Source organism: Aulonocara sp. 'chitande type north' Nkhata Bay, linkage group LG23, assembly GCF_057382095.1.
Source record: "Aulonocara sp. 'chitande type north' Nkhata Bay isolate Kocher_YH1m ecotype deep benthic linkage group LG23, A_spYH_male_GT1.1, whole genome shotgun sequence".
Classification (NCBI taxonomy): Eukaryota; Metazoa; Chordata; class Actinopteri; order Cichliformes; family Cichlidae; genus Aulonocara; species Aulonocara sp. 'chitande type north' Nkhata Bay.
Genome location: NC_141365.1, coordinates 33968256 through 33993490, shown reverse-complemented (window position 1 = coordinate 33993490; position 25235 = coordinate 33968256). Strand labels below are relative to the sequence as shown.

Sequence of the window (25235 nt, the reverse complement as noted above, 5' to 3'; positions counted from 1 at the left end):
ATGGCCATTGAGCGGTGGCACGCTTGGCATTTATTTTGACTTAATATAATTTTGCTTTCACTGCGCAGTTCTATGTGCCATCAAGTAGGAAATGAATTTTTTTGGTCAATAGCAAAACCAAAGCAGAAAGAGTGCAGCTCTGCTGGGTTTCCTCCTCAGGCAGCAGAAATGGTGGATGCTGGAACAACCACAGCAACTGTTTGAAGTCTACCTGACAGAAAATATAGCTCTGCTAGTGGAGGAGGCAAAGAAGAAGAAGAGGGATCAAAGTGAGAAAAAACCAAAGTAAAAACAAGCTGACTCGATGAATCTGAGACTTGAGACTGTTCAAGAGGCTCATTCATTTGGCACTTTTTCCAACTAGAGAAATACGTGGCAAAGCCTGACTAGTTATTTTTCCTATTATAGGAAATTCCTATCTCAGTTTTTCACTGGTAGCATAAGGAAAGCTTAGTTACCTCTTCATGTCAGGTATGACAAACACATGTAGGCATTTCAGAGCAGTTCTAGCATTCATTTGGACTCGTGTTTCTGATATCTGTTTGTGGTCTTCACCAACTTTTTATCTGTGGCTTTTTATCTGACAAATCCTTCATTGTGTTTATCAGCTAACGGCTAGCTTTATCTGGTTGTTTGGTGCTATGTGGAGTAGGATGGAGGGGTAAATGTACAGCGGGTATTTAGATCTTTTTTGTTGAAAACAGTTGCCATTGTTAACCTTGGTCATGCAGACGAGCAGGTGAAAGTAGTTATTAAAAGCCTTATTTATGGCTGGCATGTACTTGAATCTTGATCTGAAGCTAAATGACTGACACTGTGGCTTTTGAGGTGGGGATAGGACTCTATGAATCATGTTTCTGCATCCACTCTACAACTACCCCCTCATGATTACCTGACATCGTGTATAACCCTGTTAATCATACAGCAGTTTGGCTCTTTTTCATGTGCCACTCAGCTGTCAGTCTCCTGTTGTCTAACACTCCCTCCTCTATCCCGCGAATTAGTCAAAGAAACTTTTTTAAGTGCTTTGCTTCCTTGTCCAGACAAGTTGTTGACAGCCGCACACGCTGTCCGCACTTTAAACAAAGGAGGTTTTAAATTGCTGTGAAGAGCTCTTTGGGGCAGCTTGATGCTATATTTTACACACACACATGCAGACACACACACCTTGCCTCCCAGGAGTCAGTAGAGTGCACTTGTTCCTGCCCTGAGTGAGGGGCTTTGTTTGCTGCCCACTTAGAGCTGAACAGAAAACAGGCTTTTAGTGAACATTTGATTTACTGTGAGAAACAATAGCTGTTATTTATACTCTGGTGGACCTAGAAGGCAGAAAATACTCAAGTGAAAGCTTTGTAAAAGTGTCCTGGCTGACACGGCATGCACTATATATATAAATATATATATACACCTGTGTCAAACACACATGGAGCTTTCTGAGTCTGTTTTGCTCTGTTATCACTCTAATCATTTCTTAACTACTCCACTACTTGCAGCAGAAAAAGGGAAGGCAGCTCAGGGTTTAGGTTATTAGTGAGCTGGCAGGCTGAGTTGAAAGCTTATGGCAGTTATTTCACTTGTAAAGAATTTCTGCAGGTGCAAAATGTGTTGGTTTCTCCCACTTATACAGCAGAAATGGGTTGATGTCTCACCCAGGGCCACTACTTTGGCAAAAACAGCTGGAACTGTCACACAGTTTCACATCAAAAGCACCCCAGAGGCCTTTTGAGCAAAGCAGTTCAGTAATGCAATACGATGCATCCAAACACGGGCTCGTGTGCAGCTCAGATCAGCCTCTCTGGATGCGTTTAAAGCTCAGCAGATACGGTATCGTGTTGCAACACTTAGTTTGCTGCCTCACCAATAAATTTCTCTTTTCAAAGAAATGCTTTCAATGTAAAAACTACACCTGCTGCACCTGCCGTGCTTTCCATAGTCACCCAGTCTGCATCCAACAAATCACTGCAGATGTAGGACAAGAGCAGACCTGACAAGTGTTCAGCTGCCGTGTGTGTATGTAGTCACGAATGGAAGATGTGTTGGTCTCTCCGTCTGGCCCTTGAACTGGCCTGGCTTTGCCTGCCCCTCTGGATCAGTCCCTTTCCTCGTTTAATTGGCTTTCCTATTGTTGAACATTCTTGTCATGCTCCTGCCCTTTTCTTCCTGCGTCTTTGTTCCCTTTCTCTTCTCACTTTTCCTCTCTGTTTCACCTATTTTCATATGATGAATGGGTCTGGGCCTCCTGCGAGGCTGCCGGTACTGAACCAGATCAGCCTGTGGTGATTGGTTAATCCCATGATGAAATGTGGGTCACTGATGTCTATTTTTAGTCACGCTGGCAGAGGGAAAGCCCAGGTATGGTAATAGGCATCCAGCAAAAATCCAGCTCCAAATTTTAGGAGCAGTGAGCCGACTGAGGGGAATGTCGGCAGGTTTGCTTTATTTTAAGTTTTGCTGATTTAACAGTTCAATGATTTTTGTCTATGAGACCAAGAAGAAAAGTGGAAACACGTCAGTGGACATCTGTTTTTCCTTTTCTGTTTTGGGGGTATGTGATGATAGAGTTCTTGATGGAGTAATTTATGCGGTGTGAGATTCAGGTGCTCGAGGCAAGGGCAACGAGCGATGAGTGTACAACAGCCATGAGGCTTGAGAAGCTGTGATTCATGTTTCCCCCTGGGTGTTGTCGAAGTACACTGTGGTTAGAGAGGCAGTCTTCCTTACAGCTAATGCCTATCGATTCACTTCCTCACAAACACGCACACGGCATGCTTGGCTTGACTTAGAGAGCGAGCAGACAAGAATCAGATGCTCTGTACTCGGCTCAGCATGGGTCAGCGGGTCAGTGGTTGTAGGTTTTCTCATTCAGACACTGGAACATTTCAAAATTAAAGCTGCCCTCACTTATCTTCTGTGCTGCTGTACATCTGTCTTAATCTGAGCAGCAGCAGTTTAACATTGGCTGTAATAGTAGACTAAGCAGGGGAAGTTCATATAGCACATTTTTCCATACTTTAGGGGAAAAACTGATGACGTGTGATGTAAAGCCCCTGTCCAGGTACACCGGTTGTCAGTCTCTGCTGATATCTGCCAGTGCAAAGACAAAATAATGACTTTAGCTAACTTTAGATCTCAGCTGCGGATAATTGCTTCATGTGAATTAAAGACCTGTTGCATAAGTCTCCACGGAGAAGCTGAGGGCTCTCCAGTCTGTCTCTTTCATTATTAATGAAGTGGCTGCAACTGTTCCACAAACAATCTGCACTCCTGTTGAGTGGACTAAAGCCTGTTTTATTAACGGTTGTGCATTTGCTTTGTGCTTTGCTATAGTCTGTTAATCTCCTTTAACTCTTAGGTTTAATCAGCTAAATCGATGTACAGAGTTCATCTGTGTCTGCTATAGTAAACAGTCGTTCCAGTAGTAGTATTCTGCAGTTTCTGGGGAATAACTGAAATTCAGTGGAGAAAAAGGACTTTTTCCACTTTGTTAGATATAAAAATACATCCACTGTCAGGCTACACATGTTCGTAAGTCTTACATTTAGTTGCTTATCATATTCAGTTCAATTTATTTATACTGCGCCAAATCACAACAACAGTCGCCTCAAGATACTTTATATTGTAAGGTAGACCCTACAATAATACATACAGAGAAAAACCCAACAATCGTGTAACCCCCTATGAGTGAGCACTTTGGTGACAGTGGGAAGGAAAAACTCCCTTTTAACAGGAAGAAACCTCCAGCAGAACCAGGCTCAGGGAGGGGCGGGGCCATCTGCTGCAACCGGTTGGGGTGAGAGAAGGAAGACATGATAAAAGACATGCTGTGGAAGAGAGACAGAGATTAATAACAAGTATGATTCAGTGCAGAGAGGTCTGTTAACACATAGTGAGTGAGAAAGGTGACTGAAGAAGAAATACTCAATGCATCATGGGAATGCATCATATGAGTCCGTTTTTATGACTGTAGCGGGTCAAACGTCAGACCATCTTGAGACTGCTTTCAGTGTTGAACCTCTTCAGAGAGAGACCAGTAAAAACAGGTGCCTGGGTGGTCCCCTGTGAGTGTTGGCGCTACTAAAAATATACCTCATGCATCATTTTTAAAGCTTTGTTGATGCTGTGGGGTTGTTTTTCAGGAGTTGGGCTTGCCCCTTTAATTCCAATGAAAGGACCTCTTAATGCATCAGCATACCAAGACATTTTGGACAATTTCATGCTTTCATGCTCCCAACTCTGTTCCAACATGCACAAAACAAGGTCCATTAAGATGTGGATTAGGAATGGGATGTCGCTCATGTTACTATGCGTGTGAAGGCAAATGTGCAAATACCTTTTGCTAGAATAAAAATCAGGCTTGTTTGGTGATATTAAGGTAGTTCTAGACCAGCCTGATCCTATGATAAGGCTGCCCTTGTTGTTTAAAGCGCTATATAAGAACCAGTCCATTTTCCCATTCATCTGAAAGGTCCTGATAAAACCTTTTTACCTTTTTCTCTCATCATCTTGGCTTGTATGTGGGTGCAGACGTGGTCTTGTAGTGGAATTCTCTTATTAAAACTTGAGTATGCAGATTAACTGCAAAGTTTTCACCCTGAGGCCAGTGGGATACTTTCTGTTCCCGTGCAGCATCATCATCCTTTCAACCTCCTCAGTGGAATTGTTCATAATGTGTCTCTCCCATCTCTACAAGTCTCAGGCACATGTTATGGATATGAACCCTAAATATGCATTATAATCCACATTAGGTGCAGCATTTCTGGCCGATTGGTGGGTAAATCTGTTACTGAATTTACTTATAGCTGATGGCAGTTCATCATCTACCCTTTTTTTGCTTTTAGAGGCGGAACTCAGCGGCTCGCATGGTCATGTTAGAGGCCTGTTATGACTACAGCGTAAAGAGTTCTTATCTTTGTTATTCTAGCAGCTCTGCTCTGACACCGCTAACCATCATTATCTGCGGATGCAGTCCAGCCCAGACGTCAGCGTGTAGCCCAGTTGGCAGCTTGTGCTGTTAGCTTTTTCCACTTCCCATTTTTAGTCCCTTCTTTCTCACGTGCTTGGAAAGAGTCTCTCTTTCCTTTCAGCTGATGCTTCAGTCAAAGGTGAAAAACCACTTTAGAATGCAGTAACAGGTGATATCCATCTACAAGTGTATGTTAAGCTAAAGAGAAGTGGCTCAAACAGAGGGGAAAACCATCCATCTGTCAATCCATCCTTTTTTTCCTTGACTAAATGATGTGAATAGGGATGGCTTCAGAAGGCAAGTACCATCCAATGTTTACTAGAAATGGAATGCATCTTATTGACCGCTCACTGCAAGACACCCTTTAACCATTTTCCAACATCCACGGCCAGCTTACAATCAGTCTTTGGACTGTGGGAAGAATCTGGAGGGCAAGGTTGTGTTTTTTTAATGACCTTTGACCTTTGTATTTTCACAGGATGACAACTGGGGTGAGACCACCACAGCCATCACGGGCACCTCGGAGCACAGCCTCTCTCAGGAGGACATCGTTCGCATCACAAAGGATCTGGAGGACAGTGTGGGGCTCGACTGCCGCCGTTACTTCACCCGGACCCTGGCAATAATCTTAGGCCTGCTGGTGTTTCTCACGCCACTGGCCTTTCTGGTGCTACCCCATATCCTCTGGCCAGACAAGCTGCAGAGCTGTGGGACGGCCTGCGAGGGCCTCTTCATCTCTGTGGCCTTCAAACTGCTCATACTGCTGCTGGCTGTCTGGGCGCTCTTCTTCAGGCCAGCGCGGGCAGGACTCCCAAGGGTCTATGTATTCCGGGCACTACTTGCTGTACTGGTTCTGCTCTTTGTGATCTCCTATTGGCTCTTCTATGGAGTCAGGATACTCGACTCACAGGTGAGCTAAGAGAGGGGAAAACTGTACGTATGAATGAAAATTCATTGAGTACTACACACACATACGCACAGAAACAAAGGTTTCAGTAGCACGAGTACTGCAGTCACATTCATTTTTAATGCCATCAGAAGCTCAACAAAGCCACAAACAGCTAAAACACAGATATTTGATTTCCCAGTGCTGTGTGTTTACTCTGTGAGCCATAATTTAAAATCCTTGTAAGTCCCTGATTGAGAATCCCTGTAGGAATACACACTTTCAAAGGACGGTGTTTCAGCCGTCCTTTGAAACGCTGCTAAATATTTATATGCTCTACATCTAGTCTCACATGTGTTTATGCCTGGAAGACTATTTTAGGCATAATCTGTGCTTGGAACTGTGTTGGGACATATTTACTATGCAGTTATTTTATTAGATTTGTGTTTACTTTACATATAAAGTAAATCGGTCACAAACGATTCCCAAAAATCCTAACTGTTGATAGGACGAGAACTACCAGGGTATCGTGCAGTACGCCGTGTCGCTTGTGGACGCTCTCCTCTTCATCCACTACCTGGCCATCGTCCTGCTGGAACTGCGGCAGCTTCAGCCGTGCTACTCCGTGTGCGTCACACGCTCCACAGATGGCGAGACAAGGCACTACAACCTGGGACAGCTCAGGTAAGGAGCACAGAGTGACTCAATTAAATGTAGACATTCTCTTCTTTTAGCATCGTCTTTGAATAAATTTGTGTTTTTCATGACGTTAGTTCGAGGGTAAAGCATTAACAGTGTGAGCAAGAGGGAGTGTTTGAGGTAGGTTTTTGAGGGAGTTCTTTCCAATAAAATGCACACATTGACATATTTGGCAGCCAGGCTTGCCTCTAGTGGCCATCAGGGGAACTGCAGTTTTGCAGTTCCATTTGCCTTTTGGTTTCATTTTTCTGGCCTACTTGTTCTCAGAGGGTTAAAATGAGATGTGACACTCTTTGCTATCGTAGCTTCCATGTCAATCGGACTGGAAAGAAAAGCATATTTACATCCAAATGTGGCTCAGCGAGCTTTCAAATGCTTTGCTGTTGCTGATGAGAACTAAAAAGTCAACAACTTTATAAGACTTAGTGACACTGTGTTAGCAACCAGGAGAGAGAGGAAGAGATCAAGGGGAGATGAATTTAGGGAAAACAAAAGACGTCCATGTGGGCGAGATGAAGGCAGAGGAAAGGACAGAAACTGGGGCACCTCAAGTTAGAGAGGTGGGAAAATAAGAGGCTAATAGCTGCTTACTAGCACAGAGATGGGAGTAAGAAATTCATGTAGGAAAGTCAAGAAAGAGAAGAAGATGAATATTAAGGAGTCATTAACACATAGATAGTAGAAATGATTATTATAAGGTAGAGCTGAAGAAAATGTAGAATGTATGAAAAAGGCACAAAGACAAAGTGCCTGATGTGGAGAGAAAACCATGCCAGAAGGAAAGAAAGGAGAGGGTGGGGAAGACTTCAGAGAGGAAACTCCTCAGAAAAGAGCTGCAGACACAGGGCGGAGTACATAGGAAAGCCCGGGAGACTGGAACAAGGAAAAATCTAAAGGAGGGACCAAAAAGGAGAATAGAGAACAAGGAACTAATAGTTAATGGAAAGGTTGTGCTGACGAATTGTAAAATGTTGTAAAGAAAGAAAGAAGGTGTGTGTGTGTGTGTGTGTGTGTGTGTGTGTGTGTGTGTGTGTGTGGGTGTGTGTGTGTGTGTGTGTAGGAAGGAACCGTCAAGACCAACCTTTTTATGACTTTATCGTCTCTGAGTAAAAACAGGAAGAGACCATTTTCAGCCAGACCCAGCAGCTCCCCCGTTGCTCTCTGCTATCAATACACAGCCCTTAGTCTGACATACCTTTTGCTTTTGGGTATCTAATAAAACCTGACGGATTTATGGATGGAGCTTTTTTTATGACCGGATAGGTGAAACACTATCTGTATACCGTATCTGCACTTATATTTTAAGGTTTATGTCTTCCTGCATTTTTGCCCATGGACTTCTATTTGCATATCCAGCCTCAAAATATTTAAAGATGTTTTTATTCATCAGCCAAAATGCACACTGAGACAGAAATAACAAGCAAGTCCATACATGAACGTGCAGTCAGTCTTGCATTAGCATTTTCAATTATGTTTATCTGGCTAACTCGCCGATTGCCACTAAATAACATCTGATCATATTCATGCAGGCGTCCAGTGCACCCGTTATAATTGTTACTCTGCTGTTTTATTTTACCTATTTACGCCTCTTGTCAACTCCACCACCAAAACTACTTCATGTCTTTTATTTTGGAATTACTGGTTTTGCTCAGATTTAATATTATTATATAGGGCTGTTCGATATAACGATATATACAGTGGGGCAAAAAAGTATTTAGTCAGCCACCGATTGTGCAAGTTCCCCCACTTAAAATGATGACAGAGGTCAGTAATTTGCACCAGAGGTACACTTCAACTGTGAGAGACAGAATGTGAAAAAAAAAATCCATGAATCCACATGGTAGGATTTGTAAAGAATTTATTCATAAATTAGGGTGGGAAATAAGTATTTGGTCACCTCAAACAAGGAAAATCTCTGGCTCTCACAGACCTGTAACGTCTTCTGTAAGAAGCTTTTCTGTCCCCCACTCGTTACCTGTATGAATGGCACCTGTTTGAACTCATCATCTGTATAAAAGACACCTGTCCACAGCCTCAAACAGTCAGACTCCAAACTCCGCCATGGCCAAGACCAAAGAGCTTTCGAAGGACACCAGGAAAAGTATTGTAGACCTGCACCAGACTGGGAAGAGTGAATCTACAATAGGCAAGCAGCTTGGTGTGAAAAAATCAACTGTGGGAGCAATCATCAGAAAATGGAAGACATACAAGACCACTGATAATCTCCCTCGATCTGGGGCTCCACGCAAGATCTCATCCCGTGGGGTCAAAATGATCATGAGAACGGTGAGCAAAGATCCCAGAACCACACGGGGGGACCTGGTGAATGACCTGCAGAGAGCTGGGACCAAAGTAACAAAGGTCACCATCAGTAACACACTACAACGGCAGGGAATCAAATCCCGCAGTGCCAGACGTGTTCCGCTGCTGAAGCCAGTGCATGTCCAGGCCCGTCTGAAGTTTGCCAGAGAGCACATGGATGATACAGCAGAGGATTGGGAGAATGTCATGTGGTCAGATGAAACCAAAGTAGAACTTTTTGGTATAAACTCAACTCGTCGTGTTTGGAGGAAGAAGAATACTGAGTTGCATCCCAAGAGCACCATACCTACTGTGAAGCATGGGGGTGGAAACATCATGCTATGGGGCTGTTTTTCTGCCAAGGGGACAGGACGACTGATCCGTGTTAAGGACAGAATGAATGGGGCCATGTATCGTGAGATTTTGAGCCAAAACCTCCTTCCATCAGTGAGAACTTTGAAGATGAAACGAGGCTGGGTCTTCCAACATGACAATGATCCAAAACACACCGCCCGGGCAACAAAGGAGTGGCTCCGTAAGAAGCATTTGAAAGTCCTGGAGTGGCCTAGCCAGTCTCCAGACCTCAACCCCATAGAAAATCTGTGGCGGGAGTTGAAAGTCCGTGTTGCTCGGCAACAGCCCCAAAACATCACTGCTCTCGAGAAGATCTGCATGGAGGAATGGGCCAAAATACCAGCTACTGTGTGTGCAAACCTGGTAAAGACCTATAGTAAACGTTTGACCTCTGTTATTGCCAACAAAGGTTATGTTACAAAGTATTGAGTTGTATTTTTGTTATTGACCAAATACTTATTTTCCACCCTAATTTACGAATAAATTCTTTACAAATCCTACCATGTGGATTCATGGATTTTTTTTTCACATTCTGTCTCTCACAGTTGAAGTGTACCTCTGGTGCAAATTACTGACCTCTGTCATCATTTTAGGTGGGGGAACTTGCACAATCGGTGGCTGACTAAATACTTTTTTGCCCCACTGTATCGGATGACGATATAAAAATGTCTATCGTTTGTTTCATGATGTCGCAAAATAAACTGTTTACGGCAATATTTTTTCATCGTTTTGATGGTCACTGTAGTGGCTATATAAATTTCTTAATGTTCTCTCTTTCTCTTATATTTTATATAACCACACGACTGATGGACAAGCGCCTGTTTTTATGCGTTGTGGTTGGCAACAACGACGGTAACAGCATCGCGTGTCCGCTTGTTTATGTTCCACATAAACCTTTCACAATAAAGCTCAAGATCCTGTTGAGACTTTTCAAAATAAACTGAATCACGTGAAAGAGCAGATTATTTACGGATGAGAATTAAAAAAGAGCCACTAGGTGCTAAAAAAATAAACCTTAGACTCAAACGTTAGAACAGGCTTTTCACCGCAGCACGCTGTGTAATAAATGCTCACAAAGAAAACGGCGGCCGTTACAACTTATGTCTAAAAATGTATAGTTTCATACATCGGTTAAAACACTCGACTCCAGCTACATGACGCGCAGCTGGAAACACTTCCCGCAAGTCGAGCTGCCGGAGATTCACAGAATTTACAGAACGTGTTACATTTTTGTGATTTATATCGTTATCGGGACGATACAATTCTTATATCGGGATATGAGATTTTGGTCATATCGCACAGCCCTATTGCTCTAAGTGTTTAAGGGGTTATTTGTCCCAGGCGTTCATTGGCACCATTTTGGAGCATTGGTGCCATTGTTGACTAACAAATTGAAGAACTTTGCACTGAAACACTCCATCCACACATCTTCTACCATTTATCCAGATGTGGGTCGTAGGCACAGCAGTCTAAGTAGAAATGCCTAGGACCCCTTTCCCCAACCACCTCTTCCAGCCCTTCTGGGGGGACACCAAGGCATTTCCAGGCCAGCCGAAAGACACAATCTCCAGCATGCCCTGAGTCTGCCCTGAGGCCTCCATCCAGTTGGACATATCCAAATCGCCTCACTCAGGAGGCATCCTAATCAGATGCCCACACTACCTTAACTGGCTCATGTTGATGTGGAGGAGTAGCAGCTCTACTCTGAGCTGCACCCAAGTGACCTATCTCCTCACCCTATTTCTAAGGGAGCGCCGCCGCCACCACCTTTCAGAGGAAGCTCATTTCTGTCACTCATATCCACGATCTCATTCACTACCCACAGCTCGTGGACATACAGTAGATGAGGCTACACTAAAACTGAAAACTTTGGTACGGCATCCACATCACTGTCTGTCAAACATGGAGTAGCAAAGGGTGGCTACTTTCAGGAATCTACAATATAAGACATATTTAGAGTTATTTATTAATTTTGCTACATAATTCCATATATCTTGCTTCATATATTTGATGTCTTCAGTATGTATCTACATTGTAGAAAGTAGTAAAAAATAAAGAAAAACCATTAAATGAGAAGCTGTGTCCAAACTTTTGACTGGTAGTGTATGTTCCTCCACACTACGTTTCTAACGTTAACCGTGTACCGTGTACATTAACCTCATGTTTTACCTGAATTGAGAAAGGATGTATAATGTAAATAGAATTGGTCCTAGCACAAAACCATTTTTTTGTTTGGAAAAGCAGGATGGAAATGTTTTAACTGTTTTTTGAACATTTCTGGCTCTTTTCAGACTTTTTAAAAAAAGTAATCAGTAAGCTAAAATGTGGGGAAAAAAGAAATAAAATTGCTAAGCATCAGCAGGAACAGGTCAGACAAGTTAAAGCGTTTATTGGTCTGAGCGGTGTGTTCGCCGGTTGCCTTGGGGGTGTCGTCCTTTTGTAAGCCTTGCCATTCATCCCTGCACGGCCGGCAGCAGGCCCAGCCTCGCTCTGTTGTCCGTCTGTGACTGTAAACACACAGCTAATTAGTGCTCCCTACAGACTGCAGCGCGGCATCTGGTCAGCCTGACGCGCACAGCCATACACAAACGGAGGCACGCCTGTGTGTGTGTGCATGGATAATTGCACCATATACATGCAAATGACAGATTTGTGCACACATTGCCTCAAACACGAGCAGCGTATCATACAGAGAATCCCAGACACACTAGTGGGTGTTATGTTTTCCCAGCCAACCTCTCGTGTATGTTCTCTATTAACAGGCGGTGGCTGGTGCTGCTCACATTCCTGCTTTTCTGGCATCCATCCTCAGCCTTATCATAATGAGGACCCTATCCTGGGCCCTCAGGCCCCGGTGGCTTGTTTCTGTCTGCCTTTGATGCCAATCTGAGGGCCAGAGGAGGTTTTTCTTTTTTTTTTTGCTTCGTTGTTTGACCAGATGAGTCGAATACAGAGTGCATTCCTTACCAAGTTGTTAAGAGAGGAGTGGTTTAAACACATTCACAGTTGGGGGGACTTCCCTCTTACCGAGCATTCCTGTGCATCAGAACAGTGATCAATCACCTCGCTCTCAGAGGATCTGGTTTATGATTGAACTGCAAAGTTTTAAGAGAAGGTTCTTTATTTCCTTCTCTGAGTTTGCATTCTCCTTGCTCTGTGGGCCCAGTTGAGCTCCTCGGTTTGAATTGCTTTGTGTCATGTTTGCTCTGCTTAATAATTGAATGAACTTGGGAAGAAGCAGGGACTGACTCACTATTTACGTAAGTTACAGCTAAACAATGGTGCTGCCTAGTGTGAGTGCTTAATGCAGCACAGGGCTGTCTGGGTGTTATCACACTTTCTGCTGCCTCTTTGGCGAAAATGAGCGCCGACTCCACTCGTGCTAAAATAATCAATACCCTGTGATTTATTTGTTTTTCTGCAGCTGGAGATCCCATTAGAGATTATCTCCTAAAATCTTCAGAGTTTCTCTAAATGCGTATGTACACTTTCTTTTTGAAATATCAGTAAACAGTGTGTGAGCCTAACACCTGATTGTATAACTAGATAAAGAATTTTGTGTTAATTTGCTGTGTTTCTGGTCTTGAGGGCTTTTAGGCAACTCTCTGCTTCTTAGGGTCAGAAACATTCAAACAGAAATCAAGAACAAAGTGCTGTCTCACTTCCAAGTTATTGAAGTGGATGCAACAGGGTGCTAATCTCTGAGAATGATCACAGAGTCAATATTGATGCCATTATTTCTCGGTGATCTGGCAAATAAGTCCACCCATCTCATTCCCTAACTACCCTGCTGCGATCCGACAGTGCCGATCACTGCAACGCCGTGCCGCCGGGCAAAGAAATCATCAGACTGAAACTGCATGAATCCTATGCTAAATTTAGAGAATTAAGCTTGTTTGATTAGGAAATTGGCAAGACCACGCTTGTTTATTTTAAAGATCCTCCTGTTCAAGCATGTTGTACAACCTTTAGCTGTCATCTTAGCTCACTTAAACTTGTTTTGTTTTTCAAAGTCTCAATGAGATTAATGGCAATGAAGGCAGCCCAAATAAAAAAGTCCAGCAAAAACACTGTCTCGAGATCTGTATCTTCACCGTGTTAGAGGACATAGTGCGAATGTGGTGTTTAGAGTCTTCTTCACTTTTCTCCAGTGTGTAACAAATCCTATGGATCGACATGAGGAGACATCCTCTGTCATTGAGAAGTATTTCTTAGAACTCTGCTTGCCTCTGGTGATGTTAGTGTGAGCTCACATACATGTGACTGTCATCAGATGGCAGAGCGGTAACAACGAATGACTTTTTAATGCTGCCTGGGTGATTTCCAGCTCTCTGTAATACGTCACATGACGCATTATTTAATGTAAGGTTTGCTTTAGAAGCAGGAATGTTAAAGGTCAGAAAAAGGATATAAGAGCTTTCATCAGTGAGTCTGTATTCATTTTGCCTCCTTTGGGATAATAGGAAGCGCATGCTGCAGACTAGCACGTGTTGTTGTTTGGGTTTATTAAGTTAGAAGAATGACACAGGACGGCTCACACAATGAATGAAAAGAGTCCAGTGTTGAGCTGTAAAGTCTTGTTATGTGCTAGTTAACAGCAGCATCTGCTGTCCTCCTTTCAGCCAAATGCAGGGTGTGAAACTGAGCCCATGATGTTGCTACAGAGTTGGTACAGTTGTTGAGACTAACTGTGAGTTAAAAGATATCATACGTAACATTTAGACTAATTAACATCTATGACAGAGTTATACTCATGATCATTCACACTCTTGTTGATACCTACACCAAAATCACTCGTTAACCTAGTGAGCATGTCTTTGGACCGAAAAGCCCCACAGGTACAGAGAGACATGCTAACTGTAAAACTATTGATGTGAAGCTATAATGTTTTGATATAAAACTGCAAACCTTTTCCAATCAGCGATCACATTTTTGAACCGTGACACGAGAGTCGGTATTTATAGTCAGCTGATATTAGCATGACTGCTGTAAAGTATTGGTAAACGCAAGTAAGGCTGTAGTGTCGCTGCTTGAGTAAGTGTGTCGTTTTGGCGTGATTTACCTTTTTATTTGAAAGAGGAACCACAGAGGAACTATATTATTATCAAGCCAGTGATTTATGACCTTTATCGTGTGAAAGTACTTTACCTGTGTGCAGGACCTGGCATGCTTAGTGATCCATGGTATAAAGTATCAGGGTCTGGGTTATACACTTCGAGCTCACTTTGAGTCTCTGGCTTCTCTTTCATGCTCGTGACTCCTTCTGTCATCTTTGCGCCTCTTGTAACCTCAAACCTCACTTCCTTTTCTTGGTTGGCTCTTAAACACCTGTAAGGCAACCTTCACCCTGCAGCTCGTAGTGGCCCCCCGTCTGATGTTTGTGAACATGCAGTTATCACCTGCTGCTGCTCACCATGTACATGAACAATTATATAAAGGTATAAATGTGAATAGCACTCCACGTCTCTTCTAGCTCTAGCTCTCCTTTTTTCCACCTCATGATTTGTCTTTTCCTCCAGGCTATAAATCACCCTGCCTTTTCAAATCTTACGTTTGCCAGGACGAGCAGTGAAAATAAATTGCATTAATGAGACATCGAGGAGAAGCAGAAATCCGATTTTCTGTCGCAGTCTTCAGCTCTGACTAATGCATTAATGTAGTTCCAGAGGATTGCGGGTCATCCGGTGATGAAGATCTGTAAATGTTTTTGTCACTGGTTCTGTTCTCTGTGTTTATATCTTCACTTAAATCTCGTCAAGCACAGCAGATCCACCTCTACACTGTGCATTATTTTCTAGACGTGCTGATATTCTGTTCTCCAAGGTGGTTTTTTTGTGTGTCTTTAAGAATCATTTCCACTTAGTCATTAAGTATTACTGTCAGATCTTTTCATTTCAGTTGCTGCACTGTTCCACCTTTGTTCCATATCACTTCCGTCCCCTCGCTCTGTCTCTCTCTCCCTGTTTTATGTTGATGGTACTGTTAGTCTGAAGAAATGCTAGAAGGGTTTTTCTTCACTCGCAGAAAGTTTTCAAAGAAAGCCAGAAATGTCTGTTGGCTAGTGCTTCCTCCTGCTTTTTGCCTTCTGCCTTTTCGCTGTGCGTTTGTATTCAGCAGGAAGGCTTGTAGAATTACTACGGCTATTTTCTAGTCTTTGGTGTTAAACATCCCGTGGCTAATGTTCCTCACGTCCTGCTCTCAGACCTGAAGCTCTCATGCTGGCCCAAAGCTACCTGAATTCCAAACTCAAACATTTCCTGTGGCTTAAACTTCCCTTTGATTTTCCCATTTCTTCCTCTGCAGTATTCAGCGGGCAGCTCTGGCCATCATAGAGCACTACTACTGTGACTTTCCGGTTCATAACCCAGCGCTGCTTTCCGCCTCCAAGTCCCGCGCTGCCAAGCATCTGGCTGGCCTCAAGGTGTACAATGTGGATGGTGAGTTCCCAGCAGCCCCTGCTGAGGGTGAGTGGGATGCTTCATGTCTTCAGTGATTTTGGTTGTTCTTTGTGCTCTGGGGTGGTGGAGTCTCAGAGGTCTGCTTTTCCTTCCTTATACTGATCTGTTTGGGCAAACTGTGTGTTTTACTTATTACAACTATCTGTTCAACAAACTGATTATTGTTCAGTCTTTAAAATGCTCACAGACACTGAATATTTCCCTGTTTTCAGACTGACCCACAGCTCAGATCTTTTATCCTGTCTTCCTTCTCTCACCCCAACTAGTCGCAACAGATGGCCCCGCCCCTCCCTGAGCCTGGTTCTGCTGGAGATTTCTTCCTGTTAAAAGGGAGTTTTTCCTTCCCACTGTCGCCAAAGTGCTTGCTCATAGGGGGTCATATGATTGTTGGGTTTTTCTCTGTATGTATTATTGTAGGGTCTACCTTACAATATAAAGCGCCTTGAGGCAACTGATGTTGTGATTTGGCGCTGTATAAATAAAACTGACTATAAAAATTGAATTGAATTGAAATCTATAGATTTAAATAGGATTTTGACATTTAAGAATCAGTGACATTCGGTAAATGAGTGATTAGACACCAAAACTGTTTCTCAATTCTTGTTAGTTTAAATGATGTGGATTAGTTATCTCATATTCAGATTTGTAGTTTGACCACTGACCCTTTTTAAACAACATGTATTTGATATTTGAATTGCCATAATGCCTTTAAACTCCAAGGATTCATATTCGCGCGTTGCCTATTTTTGGGTCCAACATTTAAACGTAACATTTTTAGCTAAAAAAGACCCAAAAAAAGTCTCCAAATCTTCTCATTTGAAAACTTTAACAGCAAGTTTGTCTAATGTTTTGCTTAAAAAGAATCAGCCTCAACTGTGATCCAGTCTTCAGGGTCATGTTGATTGTCTGGTCACAATTTCCCACACTACATAATGAGATATGACTTGTTTTGTTTAATGACAGAGCAGCAAGAGTCAGACTGAGAAAACCAGCAAATGTCCAACGATTGGCAACATTGTTCCAGTTAATTAGGCTTATTCGCTTAAATGGTTCTGGTCTGTTTATGACAATTAAACTAAATATGGCTGTCTCTAATTATATTTAATATAATATCTGCCAATATTTTGCCCTCATTTCAATGTAATGTGACCACTTAACTGGCAGAATAAATACATCTTTAACACCATTAAACAGAGACCACATTGTTTTTGAGTTAACTGTTAGAAACTGCGTTTTTGTGTAGCAGTCGTTCGCTCCAAATGACATTTCAAGTCTCTGCAGGTCGAATCTCCTTAGCTGTGCTGGAATGTGCTAAAACATATAACTGCCTGGAAGGAAGAAAATTGATCTGCAGTCTTTGCATAATTAGAAAATTGACCAGTGTAGTATAAAGCACAGGTGATTTGTAGCTGATGTGTTACAACATGCAAAAAAAGTGTGGCTATCTATATCGCCCCGGGCGCACCTTCTGGAGCAGGTGGAGTGTTTTAAACTTGCTCTTCTCTCTGTGTTTTTCCTCACACTGACACTAACCCGTTAAGACATCTTTAAAGCTAAACTGAAAGCCTACCTGTTGGACAGTAAGTAAATGCAACACTGCCACCAATAAAAGTACCCTCACAGCCTGCTGGTGCTCGCTTTAAACAAAGATATTCCTTCAATGTACTTGAAATGAAAAGCCCCCACCTCCCCCACCCCACTTCCACCCACTCCTATTCTCTCTTTGCATGCCACAGGTTGATGAAAAAGTTCAGCGTTGTCCTTACAACAGCTGGCAGAATGCAACACAAACCCTCGATTAAATTATTGCAGTCCCTTAAGTGTACTCAAGCTTCACTTAAGTGCACTAACTCGACTCCCACCTCTCGGTTTGGTGTTTTATTTTCCTGCCATTTATTTCCCTCCTTTCTTCCTCCTCCTCTCAAATGTTCGTGGGAGGCGTTGACGGAGATGGCTGATAAATCAATAGCTATTACAACACCAGTATTCTCATTTCTCTCTCGAGCCTCATCCTCCTTCATTTTCCTCCCGCAGCAGCTGCTCGGGGACCCCTCCGTCGCTCTCATCGCTCTCTTGTCTTGAGCTTTTACTTCCTACTTCTTGCTTTCTGCGGCCACACTGCTACTGTAATAAATAATTCTGACTCAGGGACAGACGATAATCATTTCTTAATGAAAAACCGGTGAAGCTCTGAGCACAAAACAGCCGTAATACTCGATTAGACTGCGTCCAAATGGCTTCGGGTGAGCTTTGTGATTCCTGGAACAACATTTTAACTGTGTTGTTTAGTCAGCTCAAGTTTCTGTGACTGAACTACCAAATCAAAGAAGCGGAGTGAAATACAGTCACCGCTGTTACAGGTATTTCCTGTTGCAGTCATGAGTAATGGTGCCACTCTTTCAGGCAGCATTAAAAGTCTGATCTGCGTTTTGGATCGTCGTCCCACTTTCTTGTCTGATTGTATGACACATTCCTGAATCTGTGGAATATTCTCATTTCTGTACATGCAATGCTTCCTAATATCCATCGCCCCAGCGCTGGATATTATCTCCCCATTTCTTAACAGTTGGCGACAGTTCTGCTTCATCTACATGCAGCCTAACATTGCTCAGACTTTAAAGAAAAGCTCTTTTTAAGCACGGCTGTTAACAAGATTAGTATCATTTTCACTTGAAAAGTCCACACAGCATTTCATGTGTCCACAGGTACCTAAGCAGTTACACACAATGACACTGTGTGAATAGTACAGGTGGGACTCACCACACATGAGATTCATGATTTTCAACATTTTGTGATACGTACATCTGTTAATATTATTTCACTGATGTAGCTTTAAACTGTGAACTGGTTGTAAACAGGATGTACGATCATGTGGTGTGGCCTTATGACTTCACAGTGTCGGAGAATTCCCAAGTTTATTTGTAAATTTGTGGCTTTAATCTCACAAATCCTTCTCCTAAACTATGAACCCCACTGCTCGGCTCGGTTTGTATTTGTTTTTGTTTTTTTCCAGTATCAGTGCCCCTGAGAAACCATCATACTCCAGATTATTATTGTTCACACCAATGAATTTTCACATTTGAGAGATACAGTCTTGAACTATTGAAGACCCTCTAGACTACTTTTACTTCCACTCGACTTCTAACCGACACGTGTTTCTGTTGTAAGTGTGTCTCGTAGAGTTATTTGAAATCTTCCGTACAGAAAGCGCCACATGGCAAATTCCAAGTGCACCTTCCTTCCCCTGACATTTAGTGTAACGTTTCCCGCCCGTAAACCTCATGTCAGTGCAGTGATGCCAGGAGCAGAGTTGGGAGGGGGGGTCCATGAATTATTCTGTTCATGCTCGATCCCTGCCCCGCATTAATAATTCGCCAGCGCTGCCATCTTTTAACCTGCATTAACATCAGGCGGGGTTCATCAGCCGCCTCCAATTTCTAATTCTAAAAATGTAAACTTTTGAAGTTGCCCGAGACCCTCATTTAATTGCACTCCCCGTACCTCCTGAAGGCAGAGTAATGGAAGTGTTTGCATATCAATGGCCCGTACATGGGGGAAGGAATGTGTTTTGGATTTTCCACTGATGACATCGCTCGGAACAATAAAAAATTCAGACTTTGTGCGGCTCTTCTTGTCAGCTTCTGGGGTTTTAAGTGTTGCAGGTGATAAAAGGAAATGGACTGAGGTTTATGTGCATTAATAATCTCCCCCCTTCACTCTAACAGCAGCTTGTTCTCTCACATTGCACTCTGTGTCATCACCAAAGATTTCTTTCTTCCTTCACCGGCTGCTACCACCTGTGAACACTCTCATACATGCGTTTAACCCTTCCCGTCAATCTGATTTTGCCGCGGCAGGTCCCGGAAACAACGCAGCAGCGGGAATCGCCCATTCTCAGTCCAGAGCGATGATCGCAGCTGCCGCCCGCCGCAGAGACACCAGCCACAACGAGCTGTACTACGAAGAGGCCGAGCACGAGAGGCGCGTCCGCAAACGCAGAGCACGGTGAGTCGGTCAGATCAAAACGCGTTTCAAGCAGTAAAACACAAAAGCCTGCTGTTATTGAAACTGCTGTTGTTTGCTGTTTCCCCTCCCAGGCTGGTGGTGGCAGTAGAGGAAGCGTTTACACACATTAAGCGCATGCAGGAGGAAGAGCAGAAAAAAGCACCTGGGGATGTTATGGACCCTCGAGAAGCAGCACAAGCCATCTTCCCATCCATGGCTCGGGCTCTGCAGAAGTACCTGAGGACCACCAAGCAACAGCACTGCCACAGCATGGAGAGCATCCAGCAACACCTGGCCTTCTGCATCACCAACAACATGACGCCCAAGGTCAGTCCTGTGACCTCTACACACGGCATTCGGCCTTTCTTTGGGGGTCATTTCAGTGAATTATATTTATATAGTGTCAAATAAGGTAACGAACCTACAAGGAAAACAGAGAGAAAAACCCCAACAATCATATGACACACTATGACCAAGCAAAAGTGGGAAGGAAAAGCTCAATTTTAACAGGAAGAAACCTCCAGCAAAACCAAGCTCAGGGAGGGGCCATCTGATAAAGACAGGACATAACATGCTGTGGAAGAAGGCCAGAGATTAATAATAACTAATATTTAAATGCATTTTTATAATATAATGGTTTCATACTTCCTTCTTTTCCAGGCGTTCCTTGAGAGCTACCTGACTCCAGGTCCAACCGTTCAGTACAGCCGGGACTTCTGGCGAGCCCGTCAGTGGACGCTGATCAGCGAGGCGTCAGTCACCAGCGGCCTGAAAGACGGCACCATCTTCCTGCTCAAATGTGTGGACTTTAGCCTGGTGGTGACATCCAAGAAGATCCCCTACATCCAGATGTCCGAGGAGTACATCGATCCCAAATCACACAAGTTTGTCCTGCGGCTACAGTCGGAAACATCTGTGTAGGACGCCAGATGTTTTATTTTTATTTCACACCCTGTTGCTCTCCAATATTTTCATTTTGGGTTTTGCAGTTTTCAATTTTTACTTTTTTAAAAATATATTATATATGAATCTAGCTATTGCACACGTTTAAATATATTGATCTTTTATTGTTGATAAAATCGAAAAAAGAAGAGTTGCAGCAGGATTTTTGCTCACTGGATTCTGGACGCGGTTGAGTGCACATGCTCTGTGTGTGTGTGTGTGTGTGTGTGTGTGTGTGTGTGTGTGTGTGTGTGTGTGTGTGTGTGATGTAATTTTGTGTCAAAACAATCACCCCTTCAAACAAGATGGGAACAAGTAGCATTTAAAGGTTGACATCTCCACAGAGAGCAGTTTTTGTGTTGGATTTCCATGAGACGGACAGAGTAACAGGAGGAAAGTGTGTTGTTTTGTTGTTTTGTGTACACTTGGAAGTATTTGAATATTTTTGGACACCAAAAAAAATAAATGGACTTATATATACAAGAATGAAACAACTTCAGTTTCAGCATTAAATGCACATTCACATGACAGTGGGAATGATCTCAGTCTGCACATAAAGGAAGAGGGACGCCTCCTCAACACTTTTTCCTGACAGCTGAGACGTCACACTCCACCGTGTCCATCCTGTGGCGTGCGGCCCACGCCCTTGAGCGCTAATTTTAGCAGCCAAAGTTGGGACTCTTTGAGTTGTTTTCAGTTCCTCTCCAGGTGCAACGGAGCACAAATCTGAAACATTTCCACTCCAGTCAGGAGCGACGCAAGCGTGCCGTGTTTGAACACCAGGGTGAACTTGGCATGAACCGGATAATAGGAGACGCACTGAGATGGACACGTGCCCAAAAACATTTGCCCTGCCTCAGCGGTTCGGTAACCTTCTCAGGGCTTTCATGTCGCCCACATCTGCCTGACGTGATGGAAGGGGAAGGCAGCGGGAAAGAGAGACCCAGCCATCATGTTGGAATTAAAAAGTACTACTGATTTCTCCAGACTTTGGGTTACAAAGCAGATGTATTCATTGTGTGTACATTCTCCTTTAGACCTCAGTCTTCAAATAATGGTTGAAGTTACAGGTAACACCTCTCCCACCTGGCGTGAGGTGGGCGTTAAGTTACCATTGTGTCCATTTTCACAGCACTGACCCTCCTTTTTCTAAACTACTGTCTGCAAACACTCCACATATGTATGCACACGTGGTGCAAGTATGCACCTTTTACCTTTAACTTACCCCTGCTGCAATGCTTTTAATTTGAAAATTCAAGAGAAAATGTTAAATTTTCTTCCTCTGTAGTGAAGTGAAAACAGACATTAATGCTTAATTTGCAAGATGAGCAACTAAACAACTGGCTTAAACAAACAGCAACATGTAAAGTCTGATTCCATCTTTCAGGGCTCACAGGGTTTCATTATGTATGATGATAAATCACCAGAGTCTTTATCAGCAGTGAGAGCTGCGGCAGCAGGGCGGAACCTCCTTCCCAACTGGACTGTCTGGTTTTCCTTTACTGCCTCGTCTCACCCCTGTTGTCTGACAATTCCCTCGAGGTCAGTCCTTTCATGGAAGGCTCAGAAGGGATTCTCTCGCCTGCTGAATGGGTTTACACCGGCAGGCCAGAAAAATACAGTTAAATGAAGTTAAAATGACACGTGTCTGTTCCTCTGTTACTGTCGAAACTGATAATACTGATCTGGTAAAATCACCAAAGAGAGGGGGAGAAAAAGAAGAGTCGCACTGAGCACGCTCAAGAAGACATGCAAGCAGTATAGCTTTGCCTGAGAGCAAGGTTGTCCCCTACTGCCCCCTGGTGATGCAACACAGCATTGTCACTGCATCTTTTCAGACAAAAAGAAAAAAACTACTGGTAATTTTATACTATAATTATTTCACTGTAAACAAAATGTTAAAACACCTGCAAAAAAGTCAGATACGTGCTGTTTTCTGTGTGACACGTCCACAGCAAATCTTTTTTCTTTTCTTTTTTTAAATTTTAAACACGTGTCATTGGTCAGATTTTGTACCAACTAACTAAACTTTGTATGATCCTGATGTGATGGTGCCTCCTGTTTTTAAACTGTATCTATTTATGTAAGCGTGTGTGTGTTTGTGTGTGTGCCATTCCAGTTCACACAACCAGCCCCAACCCGACCCCCTCCTCCACCATCTGTCACACTGCTGCCAAGTTACAGTCCTCTGTCATGGATTGGTTTCTGATGGGCGGTTTTCTGATAATGAGCGTGACGTTGCAATGTAAGATGTGTTTCGATCTCACAGCGTTAGCGCTTGTAGAAAAAAATAAATCATTTTTATGAACATTTGTAAAGCTGCTGAGTACTGGGCTGCTCTTTTTACTTCCAGGATTACCTTAAGTGTTTGTGACGTGTCGAGGTAACCCAGGATTACGCCATCACAGTTCACACTCACTCTAACTTTTTTTTTTGTTAGATTTTTCCAGCAAACACATCACAGCCTGCTGTCCAACTCTACACCATGGCGATCCATTTTTAAATGTTCCCAGTTGTAGTCTTTTTTCCTTTCTTATCTCCATTTCTCACAAACTAACAAGTCTTCTGTTCACATCATCGCTATCTCCATATGCACTCGTTCGATGCCCTGGCTGTATGCTCGCTAACACTCTATTCTGTCGTTGCAAATTAAGCGGCCGGTCGTGCTTAGTGACACGCCTGAGCAAAATATCATCTTTTTTGGCCATATTTTGGTGGCTTTTTGTTGTTATGGAGCTCAGCGGTAATTGGCTTGCCGTCAGCCTGTCAGAGCGGCGCAGCCGGCCCTTGTGGGTAAATGAATGTCAATGTCGCTGTCCAGTGCTGAAAACGAACAACCTCATCCCTCCGTGAGCCCCGGGTGCAAGGCCGCCTGTCGGAACTCATCTGTCCTTGGCTTAATCCCCCTCCCGTACCCACCTGCTCCATTGCAGAACCTGGGTGAGAAGGAAGAGACATTGGTAGAGAGGAAAATGAGGAGCATTTGCATCTAAATGGAATGTTTTCTTCCCTTCATTTCTCTCGCTCTCACTTTTGTGTAATGGCTTGGTTATGTGTAGATGGAGACATGAGAGTAAATCCCCTCTTACGTCTTGTAGCTTTGATTTTGAACAGAAATCTGCACCTTAATTCATCTTACTCCTGTCTTTTCTTTGTTCTTTGCTGTTTTTATTGAACCTTAGTCAGTGTGATTTTGTAATTCCTCCTCTCCTGGGAAAAAGGAGAGAAATCCATCTTGTCCTTCATTTGGTCAGTCTTCACGTAAAACCCCATCACATCTGATATTCACAGCGACTTTGTCACCATAAAGCACTCGCACAGCATCCAACACTTACACCAGTACCATGACTAGCTGTTTCTCATCACGAGAGAGTATGACATGTCTAGTTGCCCCAGGGTCATGTTTTAAATGCGCACACACTTGAATGTTTCTCATCACCTGGCATAGATTAACTGCAAATCCCCCATCATGATACAAACATCCTGTTGACACACTACATCACATCCTCCTCCAGGGGAATAACGAGTCTTGCACGGCCTTGTATTATTAATTCATGCCTAGACTTACAGTTTCATCAGGACTCTGTCCAATCCTCATGCAGCTCGTCGGACCCCAGAGTGCCGCGTTTGAGCCTGTCTCACCCTGATTCTTTCACCTCCGACCTCCCCCAGTTTCCAGCGTCCAGGTCCCTACTCACATTAGGAGGCATAACAATACTTAATTATTTACCAGTGTTTGAATAATTCAAGGTGAAACACCCATTTACTGGCTGAGAAAATGTGCCAATCTGATCTGTCCTGGGAATAAGTAAGGACTTCCTTAATGAGGGTGAGAAGGGAATGAAGATACTCACAGGGTTCACTTTTTTTTTTTTGATGCACAGTGTATATCACTATATGTCATGTGTGTGTGTGTATGTGTATATGTATGTATGTATGTATGTATATATATATATATATATATATATATATATGCATATGCCTTCAGAGAGTAAGTGAAGTCAGCTGAATGGGAAGAACAAGATCCAGGCAATTAACACTTATGCCCTGCTGGGATAATAACTAGCCCAAAGGAGGAAATAGAAGCCACTGACATCAGGACAGGACACGCATGAAGGGTTTCATCCCAAGTCCAACATTCTAAGACTGTAGGCTAAGCAGAAGGAAGAAGTGTCAGAACCACACAAAGATCCATGAGTACATCAGGAAGATGGTCACAGCTGGTCATGGGCTTAGTGAATACATCAGGCAACAGAAAGCCAAAAAAGAAGAGAAGCAAGGAGAAGAAGCGTCATGGAAGGATGGGCCCTTGCAGGACATAAACCACCAGCAGAGAGAAGAAATGGCTGATATCAAAAAGTGTACCAATGTCTGGACAAAGTGGGACTGAAAAACAGCACAGAGGCAATAATCATGTCAGCACAGGAACAAGTTCTAAGCACAAGATCGATAGAGGCTGGGGTTTACTACACCAAGACCCAGGTGCACACTGTGTGAAGATCCAGCTCAGACAGGATACAGAAGGGTGGAAGATGCTAACAGGCAACCAAGTGGTTAGCATAGTATACAGAAACATCTGTAAAAATGGGAGACGCCCCCTAGAGTGGTTAAGAATGACTGCGTCCTG

General features: G+C 43.2%; 1 protein-coding gene across 5 annotated transcripts in view; it reads left to right on the top strand.

The window, feature by feature from the left end:
* Window positions 1-21779, top strand: part of LOC147302278 (vang-like protein 1) — a 64976-nt gene extending 43197 nt beyond the window's left edge. For 4 of the 5 annotated variants that reach the window (XM_086282336.1, XM_086282337.1, XM_086282340.1 and 1 more), the window contains 6 exons: window positions 5442-5873; window positions 6358-6533; window positions 15507-15667; window positions 19519-19666; window positions 19759-19993; window positions 20327-21779. In XM_086282336.1, coding sequence (XP_086138462.1) covers window positions 5442-5873; window positions 6358-6533; window positions 15507-15667; window positions 19519-19666; window positions 19759-19993; window positions 20327-20587 — 1413 coding nt within the window. In that variant the 3' untranslated portion in view covers window positions 20588-21779. The remainder of the gene's footprint in view (window positions 1-5441; window positions 5874-6357; window positions 6534-15506; window positions 15668-19518; window positions 19667-19758; window positions 19994-20326) is intronic. The other variant, XM_086282338.1, reaches the window with a different exon arrangement.
* The last annotated feature ends 3456 nt before the right edge of the window (window positions 21780-25235 follow it).